General features: G+C 31.0%; 1 protein-coding gene across 1 annotated transcript; it reads left to right on the top strand.

The window, feature by feature from the left end:
• The first annotated feature begins 344 nt into the window (after window positions 1-344).
• On the top strand, window positions 345-9,056 carry LOC131946765 (fibrillin-3-like). The gene is made up of 16 exons (XM_059307693.1): window positions 345-582; window positions 1,213-1,335; window positions 1,535-1,663; window positions 1,947-2,069; window positions 2,398-2,520; window positions 2,871-3,128; window positions 3,453-3,707; window positions 3,932-4,192; window positions 4,520-4,654; window positions 5,657-5,778; window positions 6,077-6,141; window positions 6,315-6,481; window positions 6,804-6,905; window positions 7,457-7,607; window positions 7,898-8,510; window positions 8,669-9,056. Exons 1-16 carry the CDS (start codon window positions 345-347, stop codon window positions 8,690-8,692), a joined length of 2,889 nt encoding a protein of 962 aa, XP_059163676.1. The 3' UTR covers window positions 8,693-9,056.
• The last annotated feature ends 4,781 nt before the right edge of the window (window positions 9,057-13,837 follow it).

Below are 13,837 nucleotides of genomic sequence, written 5' to 3'. Positions count from 1 at the left end.
GCTCATGAGTGTGATTGTAAGTTTGAAGTTGTTTCTTCATAACATCTTTCTTTAAAATCTCTTAATAAAATCTAAAAAAACGTTTTATTCAATATTGTTTCTAATGATAAATAAACATAATTATATCAATCTAAATTGAAATTTCACTGAAGGATTTTAATACATTCCTAACTATAAATTTATTTTTAAAAAACTATACCATTTTTGTCTGTTCTAGCTGCATTTTATTTTTCTATAGCTTAAACCCATACATGTCTCATTACATATTAGAAACCAGTGCTAGTCCTAAAATACATTCAAGTTTTGCGTTGATAATTGTTTTTCTAATAGCATGTCCTGATAATATGTATGGGTTAAACTGTGCCGCACAATGTGAATGTAAGGGCCATGCTGTACGATGTGACAGTATCAAGGGCTGTATCTGCAAAGACAATTGGAAGGGAACAAACTGTGACATTGATGTTGATGAGTGTGTAGAAACTCCAAACATTTGTCCATCAGATCATTACTGTAAAAATACTAAGGGATCCTACACATGTGACTGTCCTATAGGATTTGAAGATATCAATGGGACTTGCATCAGTAAGAATTATTCATTAATTGAGATAAGCAGTTTATAGACGAATAATTTGGTGTTTGTTTCAACAATATTTTGTACTACTATAAATCATAGGTGAACATTATACTATCCAGGTCTGTAAAATACAGCATTATTGCCATAAATAAGGTTTTTATTTAGTGGCTATAGGATTGTTGTTTAACTTGGTTCATAATTGATAACAGAACTCAAATGGCTACCAGACAAGATATTACAAATGTAAAGTAGTTTGGCATTGATTTGGATAGCCATTTGACACCATTATCTGGCCAGTCAAATTAAATTAAATGTACAGTAAACACCACATAAAAATTTTAATGTCTATAACAACAAACATATATTTAAGATAAACAGAGATACTTATTACCACAAAAAAATTGTGTTAGTAGTTTTAACATTTGATTTTATTTATTATTAAATTGGGAATGACAATTTATTTATTGTATATAAAATGTCATCAGCATTAAATGTTTTCATTAAATTAACTTTTAAAAATATGCTAATTACTTCAAATTCATTGATAATTAATTATTTCTAATTTCATTTTTAAACACTACTGACTAGAATAGTTCAGTAGATGTTATTTAAATTTTGTATAATCATTTGTTTTTCAGACATTGATGAATGCAACAGTATTCTGCTAAATAATTGCTCCCAAAACTGCATTGATGCACCAGGCTCTTTCATTTGTGAATGCTTCAGTGGTTTTACAAAACTTTCTAATGGGACTTGCTTAGGTAATATTAAAAAAAACATTGATTTTAAAGCCCACATTGTAAATCTAGCTATAGTTAAAACACTATAAAATATAAACAAAAACATTTAAAGCTGTAATAAGCCTAAATTAAAAAAAAATAACTTCTGAAAAATTGTATCCATCACATTGAAAGTAAATGTTATCAATCTATTAATTAAGAATCTACAATATCTCTACAGATATAGATGAATGTAATAATGGCCAATCTGGCTGTGAGCAGATCTGTTTGAATGTTCCAGGGAGTAGCTACTGTGGTTGTTATCCTGGTTATAGATTAAAGGATGACAGAAAGACATGTGAAAAAGATGGTAATTTTAAAATATAATAAACAAATACTTATTTAAAAAAATCAGCATGTGCAGAAACAATAGTATTTATTTTTAAAAAATTGCTTAAAAACACTTAAAGTAGAAATATTTTTGAAAAAAAAAATATTTACTCATTAATTTACTTACAGATTATTAAGATAATATTTTAATGTGTGCATCAGCAATAAAAAAATATGTTTTAACTTTATAAACTTTTAAAAGAGAAATTACATTTTAATTTTAGTATGTCATAACTTGTGACCGAACAATTTTATTTTTTCAGCTGTGGATCCTTGTTTCAATTTTTACCTTAACTGCAGCCAAGGCTGTACAGATGTAAATGGAACACCTCAATGTTTCTGTCATACTGGCTTCACTCTTAGCACTAATAACTTTGATTGCATTGGTGAGTTTGTACATTATTTAAAATTGACAGTTTTTTAACTATATTTATAACAATTGGAGTTTTAAAGAATTAAATAATAAAATATTAATAGGTTTTAGTAACCCTTTTTTATTAACATTAGTAAAAGATTTCTCTGCCTCAACTTGAAATAATTTGAAATATTTGTATCAAAAACAACAAAAAGAATAATCATTTTATTGTTATAATGAAATTTACGCATTATTTAAAGAATAAAAATAACTATAAACAACATTTTCCTGGAAAATATCCAACCATTCTGTATAAATAAAAAATAAATCACTACTCAAATTTAACGTCTTTTTTTTAGATGTAAATGAATGCAAATCAGAAAATAACAAGTGTGATGGAAACTGTGTCAATACTATGGGCTCCTACAACTGCTCATGCCCTGTAGGCTATAAACTGCAAAATGATAAATTAAGCTGTCGAGGTAAAATAACTTATATTTAAATGAGAAGTAATTTATGACTGCATTGTGTTTGCTCTCTTTACATGTACTATTCATAGCAGCACAATTATCATAAATGCAGATACTGCATGTTTCCAGCTTTTGCTATTTAAGATTGTAAATATTTTTTCTTACACTGCTATGGTTAATAGTTCTATTTTTATTTTGTCTCTCTTATTTATTTGGAATACATTTTTGTTTCTGAAAATATTATATTTAAAGCAATAATATAGTCTAGTATAAGTTTATAATTGTCTATAATTTAAGTAATTTTAGTTGCAAATGATGTTTTCCAAAAAAATTATAATTTTGTAATGTTTAATTTCATCTAGCATGTGATGCTTATCATTGGGGAGATAACTGTGCAACTACATGTAACTGTAGTATACTAGGCACATCAAGTTGTGATGCTGAAATTGGATGTCAGTGTAAAACAGGCTGGGCTGGGACATGGTGTGAGATTGATCAAGATGAATGTTCTAGTGAAACCTTTCCTTGTCTGCCATTGTCTTCATGTATTAACACACCTGGATCATTTGAATGTCAGTGTAAAGAAGGATATATTGACTTAACTAACCATACATGTACAGGTAATGTGAACATCCTTTTTAACTTTGTATTTCTTTTAAAGGCACATACACTTTTTTATTAATCACTAATTCTTGAGCGTATTTTAATACACCATTTAAGTAAAATTATTAAAATATTTAACCATTTAATTAAATTTTAATGAAAAATGCTTCTGAAAATTTTTTTTGTTTTGTTTATTAAAGATAAAAACATAATTTCTAAGCAATTTGAACACAAATAACTCCCTTGAAATGGTAATAATAATGACTTATTATTAAACTAATTATTCATTCAAGTGTACAGAGCGAGTTATAGAAATCTACATTGTTACCATGTGTTTTCAGAATGTTATTATGGAACTAACGGATACAGTTGTAATCAAAATTGCTCATGTAATGTAACAAAGGGTATTTGCTTTGCTGAGAATGGAACATGTGAGTGTTTAAAGGGATGGAATGACACAGGCTGTAATACTGATATAAATGAATGTAGCTATGAAATCAATCCATGCCAGAACAATTCAATCTGTGTTAACACATTAGGATCATATAGATGTGTCTGTGATAAAGGCTTCTTTAAATCAAACCATGGTTGCACTCGTAAGTATTTTATATTTTTATTTATTTATTGTTTATTTTATTTTTTATTTTGCTGAAATCATATTTTAACATTTGAACCAATTATAAAAAAAAAAAAATGGCTGTTTTGAGTACAAACTAATTTAAAAACTACCTGAAAAACAAAGATTTAATGTTTTATAAATTAAGTTTGAAAATGAATGTTTTAAAAATTAATTTTAATTATTTTACAATATTTGTTTTAGCTTGTAGTAAAATGAAATTTGGTCAAGACTGCAGTGAAAAGTGTAATTGTGTTCAGCTTCACACTGAGAAATGCAATAATATCAATGGATCTTGTACATGTAAGCCAGGCTGGACTGGAGTTCATTGTGAGACAGATATTGATGAATGTTCAAACACTAGCTACTGCCCAGATGCTCATGACCATTGTTTTAATATAAATGGATCAGCAGAATGTAGATGTGATGAAGGATATGGAAAATCAATTGGCCCACTTTGTGAAGGTGAAATAAGTAATTTTGTCATCTTTATTTATCATACACATCAACTCATGCTTAAGTTAATATTTCTTTTCACACTTTAGTTAATACTTTTATGCAGTTTAAATTTTTTTTGATCAAACTAAAATTACATCTTAATTCACTGTTTAATTTACACCTCAGTCACATTTTAATTGAAATAAAACCCACTCATTTGACATATGACAAATCAGCCGACAAATGTTTAATTTCATCTAACTATCAAATTTAACATTAGTTGATTAACTAAAGTAGTTTTATTCAAACCAACCTGTGATTATAATATTTATTGTAAACATTTTACACTTACAGATATAGATGAGTGCGTTGATCCATTTTACCAGTGTGACTTGAAGACTACAACATGTAACAATGCAGAAGGATCATATGAATGTATTTGTAAACATGGACATTTAACAAAAACAAATGACAAATTTGCTTGTACAGGTGACTTTTTATATCAGCTGATAATTTGCTTTTTGTACTTTTTAGAAAGCAGGTAGGCATAGCTGAATTCTAGAGAACTTAAACATCAGGATTCCCTGATTATGTCTAAGACACATGGGGCAAATAAAGTAGAGTTCATCTGTTTCAGTGACCTCTTTACTTTCCCTAATGAGAGTTAGGTACCTATCAGAACTGGGTGAACTCAGTGACATTCTGCTGAGTTGAACCTGGATTTGAACTCAAGACTTTTGGGTTAGCAGTCTAGTGCTCTACTTCTTGGCAATGCCATCCCATAAAGGAATCAATCAAAGACACCACACTCAGTTCAATTCTAAGGCTTAAGTTAGTAGGCATTCCTGAGTGTACACAGCTCGATAAGTACTTAAGTCAAGTTGAAAGTAAATGTGGTTATACATGTGCAGATCGTTCAAGTCCACACTTTGCTGATATTAAAATTCAGATATCATCAATGATAAAAGAGAACTACATTACTTTGAGAAATGCTCTTACACTACTAATACAATTATATACATATAACAGTGGCGTAGCGAGGTCGGTGTCACCCAGCGCGGCAATTAATGGTGTCACCCCCCAGAGGCGTAGCAACCATTCCCGGGGACAAACTTTCAAATTTTCTATTTGTACCCCCCCTTCAAACTTTTGATTTACACCCCCTCAAGTTTTTGATTTGCACCCCCCCTATACCTTTCAATTTGCACCCCCCTTCAAGTTTTTCTCTATATATTTTGCTATTTTTGCCTTGGTCACCCCCCCTAATCGGTGTCACCCGGTGCGGTCCGCACCCCTGCCCCCCCCCCCTCACTACGCCTCTGACATATAATAATTTAAAAATTAAATTATTCTATAAACAATAATAGTATTTGTCTAAAATTATAAGCGTTCTTTTTGTAACTATCTTACAAGATGTCTAAATACATTGATTAACATCTAAACTACAAAGTTATATAATCAAATGACTCAACCAATGATGTTTCCATACAGTGAACTACATTTCATTCCCTTTGACTGTTCAACTTCAGTACCCCAAAGAGAAAATAAACCCGTTCTTGTTTATTTCAACGACGATAGAATCAAAAGCATTATCAAGTAAAATTGCAGATAGTGTAAGTTTTATTTATACAAAACATTTATAGACTAAAAAGTTAATAAGGTTTAACATTATGCTTTATTTAAATAGTTTATTTAATTTAAGTTTGAATAAAATAATCTTTTAAGCTATTAAAACTTCAAATATCTCTAAGCTCTTGCTATATTTATGGGTTACAATATAGTTATCAGAATTAGTAGCAATTTTGTTGCAATTTTGTGAATCTTTCAAAAGGCATATAATCAATGTTAAATTATAAAAATTCATTTATGGGTTTAAAACAGCCTAAAATGATCTATAAACATTTATTTCAGTTAACTAAATTTGGTAAAGAAAAACTTGGTCAAGCTATTTTGCCTTTCATTATAAATAAACTTGTGTAAGTATTACACAAAATTTGATTTTGTGGTGTAAATACTGTAATATTATATCTTCATTAAAATAAAATATTGTTTTCATTTATAATGTTGACTTATGCCAATACATTATGATAAGTTAAAATGCTATTTTTAAGACAACTTACACCTGTTAAAAATTACTTTTTTTCTAAAGAAATGGATCCGTTATTGCCTATACAGAACTACAGGTTGATCAATTGTATAGTAACAGTGACTCAGACCCTGCTTCAACGTTTGCTTATGAACTAAACAAAGCAGGAAATTTGACTATTGGTTCTGAAGTAATTGAAGTACTGGATGTTTCTGTGTGTAACACTTCATGTAAGTCAATAAAATTTGTTCTAATTTATTTTTCTAATGCATTTCAATGAACTCAAGTATATAACTTAATTGAAACACATTTCATTATAAAAAAGTAAGCTTTTAAAAACCACCTTATTTTGAGTAATTTGTATAGGTTTAGTGTGTGAGCATTAGAATAGTAAAAATAAATTTTATTGCACACAGTTTTTTAAACATTTGAGTTAATAATTAAGGTATTCATGATGATTTGATCCTTCTTAACATGAAAAAATACAAAATATTACAATCATTTAAGATAAAGTTTTACAGCTAATGCGCATACATAGTTTTTTTTTATTAGTGAAAACGATACCAAGTTCATGTGAGGTGCACTATGTCTTGAAGAACTGTTCATCAAGTCCATCATACAAAGAGAACACTGTAGCATCTTGTAAAATCATAGGTAATTCTTTTAAAATAAATGTAAAAACTTTATCCAGTTTGAATTTGCAAATTTATTTTATACAACATTGTTCTGTTAACAGCTATAAGCAGTCTTTTTGGTTTGTCTACTGTGTGCTTGTTTTGAATTTTTTATAGATTTGAAATGATATATAATTTGAATAGATTATATTGCTAGTCCATTTATAAAATATATATAGGGAAATGTTTAAAATTTACTTATATTGTTAATGGGATGGTGTGGTTTAATGGTAACATATACTACTGCTAAACCAAAAGTCCCAAGTACAGATCTCAGGCTAGTGTCTCTCAGATGTCCCTGAGACCTCCCAACACTGATGAGTACCTGACTCACATCCGGTAAAGGTATTTCTTCAGATGCCAAGGTCAAAAAAATAGGTGAATTTATGTACCTCATTGACCCCCCAGTATGAAAGGAAACTATACTTATACTGCTAATATAGTCTATAAGTAGCAAAATACTGTATAGTTATGGTTGTCTTAGTAATACTCATTATTTCAAATATAAAATAAAAACACACATATTTTAAGATGCTGAAAACAATACTGCTTTAAAAATTGGATTGTCTGTTGGACTTAGCCTGCTGGTCATCATCACAATAGCTATTGTGGTGCTTGTTATCTTGCGCTGCAGAAATAGAAGACAAAGACAGGATAAAGAGGAATATATTGAAATTAATCCGTAAGTCTTTGAAAAGAATGTGTTTTAATAACTTCATAGTAAAAATTAAGTCAAGATAGCATATTTTGATTTATTTAAAAAAAAAATATTTATCAAAGAGCTAAGTGAACACATGACTTGTAGTGATTATGAAAAGGACTTAATGTTTATCTGCAACGATTGTATAATAATAACATAGGTCTATAACTTTGTAATAATAACGCTGTGATCAAATATATCTTTATAATGTCTGTCATGAAAGCACATTCAAGATGAAGTGCTCTAATTTTTGTCTTAAATATTTTTCTTAGACAGCTACCATCCCCATTACCAGATGATACTTTTTACAAAACAACTGAGGAGAAACATGCTTACAATACACTTGAGATGCAAGATACAGATCCTGATGTACATTATCAAATGATACCAACCACATCAGAGGAACAAGGAACTAATTTACCTGACCAAAACACTGATATTAATACATATTATGAAATAGTGAAAGATGCAGACAATAAGACAGCGGCATTTAGAGAAATGGCTACTTGTTCAAACAATGACATTACTCCCAACATTCCACTAAGAGAGAAGTCTAATAATAAACCAGCTGAAGATTCAAAAATAACTAACAGTACATACAATGAAATACAGAATAATCAAAATAGTTTAATTGTTATTAATTCAGATATAACCAATAGTACATACAATGAAATACAGAATAATCAAAATAGTGTAAATGATATGAATGCAGAAATAGACAACACTCCATACAATGAAATCCCCATCAATCAAGACCATGAAGTTGTCAACAGCCTAGAAGAGGATAACAGTCCTTATAATGAAATTAATCCTGACGAAGATAGAGGTCACAATCCATACCATCAATTAAATGAATCTGGAACAAATGACTTGGACAAGGAACATGTGAGTAGTACAAATTTGGAAACATACATTTTTTAAAGTAGGATCACAATGACTGGTTCAGATTAAATTAGAAATTTTTTTTTTAAAAATAAATGTTCAATGTTTAATCTTTAGCTATACTTCAATGACAAGTTTTTTTTTTCATTTTTCCCCCACAGGTTTATGAAAAGATCCATAAGTGAACAGTTGAATCTAATCTAGGCTTAACCACATTAGTAATCATTAGTATGATATAATAAACAATATTTGTTTGTAAATCATGTTCCCTTTTTCATTCATACATTAAAATTTACATGGAGATTGTTTCCAATACCACTATGTGAATATGTTACCAGAATGTATAAAACCCCAGCATGTATAAAATATCTTGGCAATTTAGCAATTCCTGTTGTTCTTTGAATCACAGAATGAAAGTCCCTGATTTTCATAAGATGGGCGAGTCATAGTCTTTCAATCCAGTGGTCAGTTTTCTAATTTCATGCCTGGCTTAGCTCTTTCAAGCATAATTATATTCTACACTTTGCCTGTGGTCGTTTAGGTAAATGTATGACCCATTTCCTAAATGGAATTATTTCATTATTCTTGGTTTGTTTTAAACAGTGTTTCTTCCAGACTTTTTTCTCCGGGGGGGCACTTGAAATCTTCGGGGGGGGCGGTAAACTTTCTTCGGGGGGGGGGGGGGGGCGGACACTGTTAAAAGTATATATTTTCTATATAAATTATAAAAATTTCATTTCGTTCGGGGGGGGGGGGGGGGGGCGGTAAAAAATGTTCGGTGGGGCGAAGCACCCCCGAAGAGATGCCTGGAAGAAACTCTGGTTTTAAAGCAGTATTAAATCAATTTAATCAAGGTGTTTAAATAATTTTGAATTTAAATTCATGTTTGAGTTACTTATGTTTGCCATTCTAGTATACTACAAGTTCAATTATGCATTTAATTGTCATTTAAACTTTTCCACAAAAATATAAATAGTTCTATAAATAGTTCTTTTATATGGTGCTATTTTTACATAATTCATTCTAGAAAATAAGGGGTTGGCGTGGTTCAATACCTCAGGCAGATAAGGCTCGTTAGCTGGCTACAGCCACTCTTCTAGGAGAGACAACTCCAAAAACTCCAAAATCAAACAACTGCGGCCTTGAAATTTTTCTTGGTTTGACAAAGGCTATGGAAGCAAATCCAAAAAGAAAAGCGGGCTGAAATAGGAGTCAATGGCCTCAATGGTGCATTACCAGTTGACATGTATACTTCATTGTGTTGGAGGGGATCCCTTCTAACACTAAAATTAAGAACGAAGAAGAAGATTCTGGAAAATATATATTGGCTACATCCTTTTATTGGAGTTAGGGGTCATCCATAAATGACGTCACGCTTTTTTGGACGATTTTTACCTCCCCCCCCCCTCCATTCCGTCACACGTCGTCACAAAAAGCCAGACCCCCTCCCCCTAAAATGACTTCACACCTCAACCTACAACTCCCCTCAAAATTGCAGTTGAATTTTTTTAAAACATCGATTTTTTCTAAAATCTTGTTTAAACTATTACAATTTATTAAAACAGTTATCTAAAACGCGAAATAACGTCTAAAATTTGTTTTCTAACATTGCTTTTTTATATTGCAAAAGTGTGACGTCGCAACATTTGAACCCCCCCCCCCCCCACCCCCTCATCACACATCGTCACAAAATTACGGACCCCCCTCCCCCCTATGAGTATGACGTCATTTATGGATGACCCCTTACTAAATGCTTCATTCTAGAACTGTCTTTGGATTCAATTTCTTGTTCTATGTGAGGTGAAAGGGCATTGGTAAACCTACATTGTCAAGCCAACATGTTTAAATAAAACTCTATTAATTATATATTTTTAATTTTTTGCATATGCCTGGTTATCTCTTTATTTTGCTTATTATTGTAACCCTCACTCAGTGGGGATGCTTTTACCAACTGAGGTGTTGTGGTTAGGGCATGGGCGGGTGATGAGTACCAACTTCCTTATTTCCGAGTCTAAAGATGTAATACTTTGCTAATAGTTATAACTCAAAGAGATAAGCATAAAAATATTTTTTTTAATTTTTTAAATCCTCCGTTGCCATGGTGACGGCGGCCATATTGGATTTTATTGACGATTTTTAAATGGAAATAACTCAAAAATGGTTTGTACAAATTTAAAAAAAACTTAATACAGTCTGGAGATACATGTGTTTAACACTTCCTATTGAATACATTTTCAAAAAAGAAGATAGTTTATTTTTTACTTTTTTTTCCCATACATCACTGTAAAAAATTCATTATTTCGTCCAATTTTTTCACTATTTCAACAATAAATTTTTTTTTTTTTTTAATTTCCAAAAGTGTTCAATACGTTTTATTTGAACATATATACAGAGTAACTGGAACAAATTTAGTTCAGTTCTGATAATTATTAACAAAGTTATTTCAATAATTGTTCACAAAAGTATCAAACTGAGAAAAACGCAAAAAACCAACAAAAAGTTGCAAAAAAAAAGAAAATTTACGGCTGTATGTCACTAAAATTGACCACATTTATTGCCTGAAGTATGGTGTTGCTGAATATATTCCTTCTGAGCTTGTTCAGCTGCTAGTTTCCTTTTTTTCTGGCTTTCTTTGTTTTACCTAGAGCTGTAGTAAAGCTGTTGCGAAGGCGTCTTTTTTGGCGTCCTTCACTGAGTCTTCGACTATGGTTTCCTTCTTTTGACAGCAATGCCATAGCATGCATGGGCCCAATACTGAATTATGCTATCGCAGAAACAGCAGTATATTTTGCATGGTCTCGTGTCTAAAGCCAATTATGATAAGACGATGTCTTTGTTTATTGTGAATGGCCTTGTTCTGTATTCTTTTGCAGTTGTATACTTACGGTTTACAACATTTTTTTACTGCCACACCATGCTTGAAGCAAACCCTTTACACTTTTTTCATCAATAGTAGCCACTACATCACAGTTACACTCTGGGCAAGGAAATGTATTGATAACATCAAGAAGCAAATCACAGTCGACAATAATTCTGCATGGCTGTTGTTTACAATTAGCACTACCATACTAGATGTAACAGTGCTTTCTTCTGTCTGTAAAAACTGTCTTACATTGCCGCAGCTTCTTAGTAAATGTGCATATTACATCTGCACCAGTGCTTGTCTGAATAGTGCTAGATTGAGTAGAGGTAGACTCTAGATGCAATATGTTGCATTCGGACGTGCCCTTGCTTTAGTAAATTCGTTAGATGTGTGTATCTATTTTTAGTATTTTTTAGCGAGTGTTTTGTTCTACCCATTATCGAAAGAGAAACAAACTGCTTATGATAATTCACACAAACTAATCTAAACTGTTAATAGTATATTTAATTTAAATAATTATATGTTAAAATAATGTAAGTATTTCACAGAAGCTTAGAGAAACAAAACTAGATCAAACTTAGCAACGCGCTGAAACTAAGGGAATGTTTACTTGCGAAGCGAAACGACCAATCGCAAACTAGCTTCCGCCGTTGAATGCCAATGAAAAAATTGAGGTCAAAAATTTGCATACCGGAAAAACCCGACTGAGTAAAATAAACAACTTTATGACGTAGAAAAATAATCACATTAAAATAGGTATTTTGATTGGTCCTTTAATTTTAGAACAAATAAAGAAAGGAGGTCACGGCCTTTCCATTGATATGAAACACATTAGGCTTCCGCAAAATCTAATAGTACTTTTCTAGGTCGAAAAATGGCTATTTTTACCGAAAAAGTGATCAAATTACCCTGAACACACTACTTTGAACCCGGTTTTTCATAAATAAATAATGTTTTCAGGCTCATAACAATGTCATTTTTAGATTCAACGATGGTTATTCTGTATAGATCAAGTAAAAGTGGGAAATCGATGATTTAGTGGATTTATGACGAAAAGTACACCCGCCCATGAGATTAAGTACACACCGACACCGACAGTTGTTGTCAAGTACTCGCTTTATTTACAGCATCGAGCCATGACGGCGATGCAACACAGTAGTACAAAACCAACTAGCCAAGAAGAAAAATAAAACCAAATCCAAAACCAAAACCAAATCCAAAGCCAAAACCAAACTGTAGCCCTTCATTAGGTCTACATCTTGGTCACCGTGTCCACAGACAGCAGGCTTGCGTGTGCGACACGGCTAGGCATGAAACTACCCACGGCCACAGTCCCATGTCACATGACATGGGACACAGGTACATCGCTCACAAAAGCATGAAAAAACAACTACGTCCACAGAGCCACAGCCACACAGGGGCCGCAACTCAATGAGTTAAAACTTCATATTTTTATCCCCCTTGGCTGGTAACCATATGTGTTACATTATAATTTAATCAGTATATTCAACATGTCATATTGTGATCAATGTTATGCATTTTTAAAATTAAAATGCACATGAAGATTTAAATAAAAATTACAAAGGTATTTGTTCAATGTTGGAAACAAAACCACTTTCTTATTATATAAGATTTAATTAAATGAACTAAAAAGTAAAGGTATATCAGACTTATACTATTAACATTTTTGCTTATTAATTGTGTACTATTTAGCCTAGTAGTATAAATGATTTTTTTTATTTCCCTCTTTCTTTACATAAATTAACTTCCTGTATCATTCTACAAATCTTAAAGTTAGTGTAACTTCAATAACAAATTTGACTGATGCATTTACCTGATAAACACAATGAATTAGTAGGCTATTCATTTAGTAGCAGAAATCTTAGATGAAAATATGATTGTCTTGCCAGAGTCAGCAAAAATATTAATTTGCATTAGTTGTCATATTTATATTGAATATTTGTAAGAGTGTAAGCTTTAGTACATTAAGATAGTGCTTGATATAATTACGTAATTGTATTTTGATTAAAATTGTAATACCTTTTTCATAATATAGAACAGAGATGTAATTATAAGCAAATAAATATATTCTAACAACATTCGAAATAGTTTTGTTACAGCTTGTGCTAAAGATCATCCATTCTATTATGTACTAAAATAATTCCGGTACATTATATTTCCATATATTATTTTAGTAATTACAGATCAGAAAATTCGATTTGCCCCCCCCCCCTCAAACTTTCGATTTACGCACCCCCCTCAAACTATATATATATATATATATATATATATATATATATATATATATATATATATATATATATATATATATATATATATATATATATACCGAGGAGTCTATGGGGGATTGACCCCCCCTAACCCCCCTGCCCTCAGGGGGGGGGGGCGTACACTGTTAAAAGTATATATTTTCTATATATATTATATACATTTCATTTCGTTCGGG

Source organism: Physella acuta, unplaced genomic scaffold (genome assembly GCF_028476545.2).
Source record: "Physella acuta isolate Inbredline_101_S28 unplaced genomic scaffold, ASM2847654v3 ptg000570l, whole genome shotgun sequence".
Lineage (NCBI taxonomy): Eukaryota > Metazoa > Mollusca > Gastropoda > Physidae > Physella > Physella acuta.
This window is presented reverse-complemented; position numbering and strand designations above follow the sequence as displayed.

Excerpts from the sequence above, each read along its gene's own strand:
- LOC131946765 (XM_059307693.1), top strand. The coding sequence starts at position 345 with ATGTATGGGTTAAACTGTGCCGCACAATGTGAATGTAAGGGCCATGCT. Across the intron at positions 6,142-6,314 it reads TTCATTATAAATAAACTTGT|AAATGGATCCGTTATTGCCT; the intron begins GTAAGTATTACA and ends TTTTTTCTAAAG. Across the intron at positions 6,906-7,456 it reads AGCATCTTGTAAAATCATAG|ATGCTGAAAACAATACTGCT; the intron begins GTAATTCTTTTA and ends ACATATTTTAAG.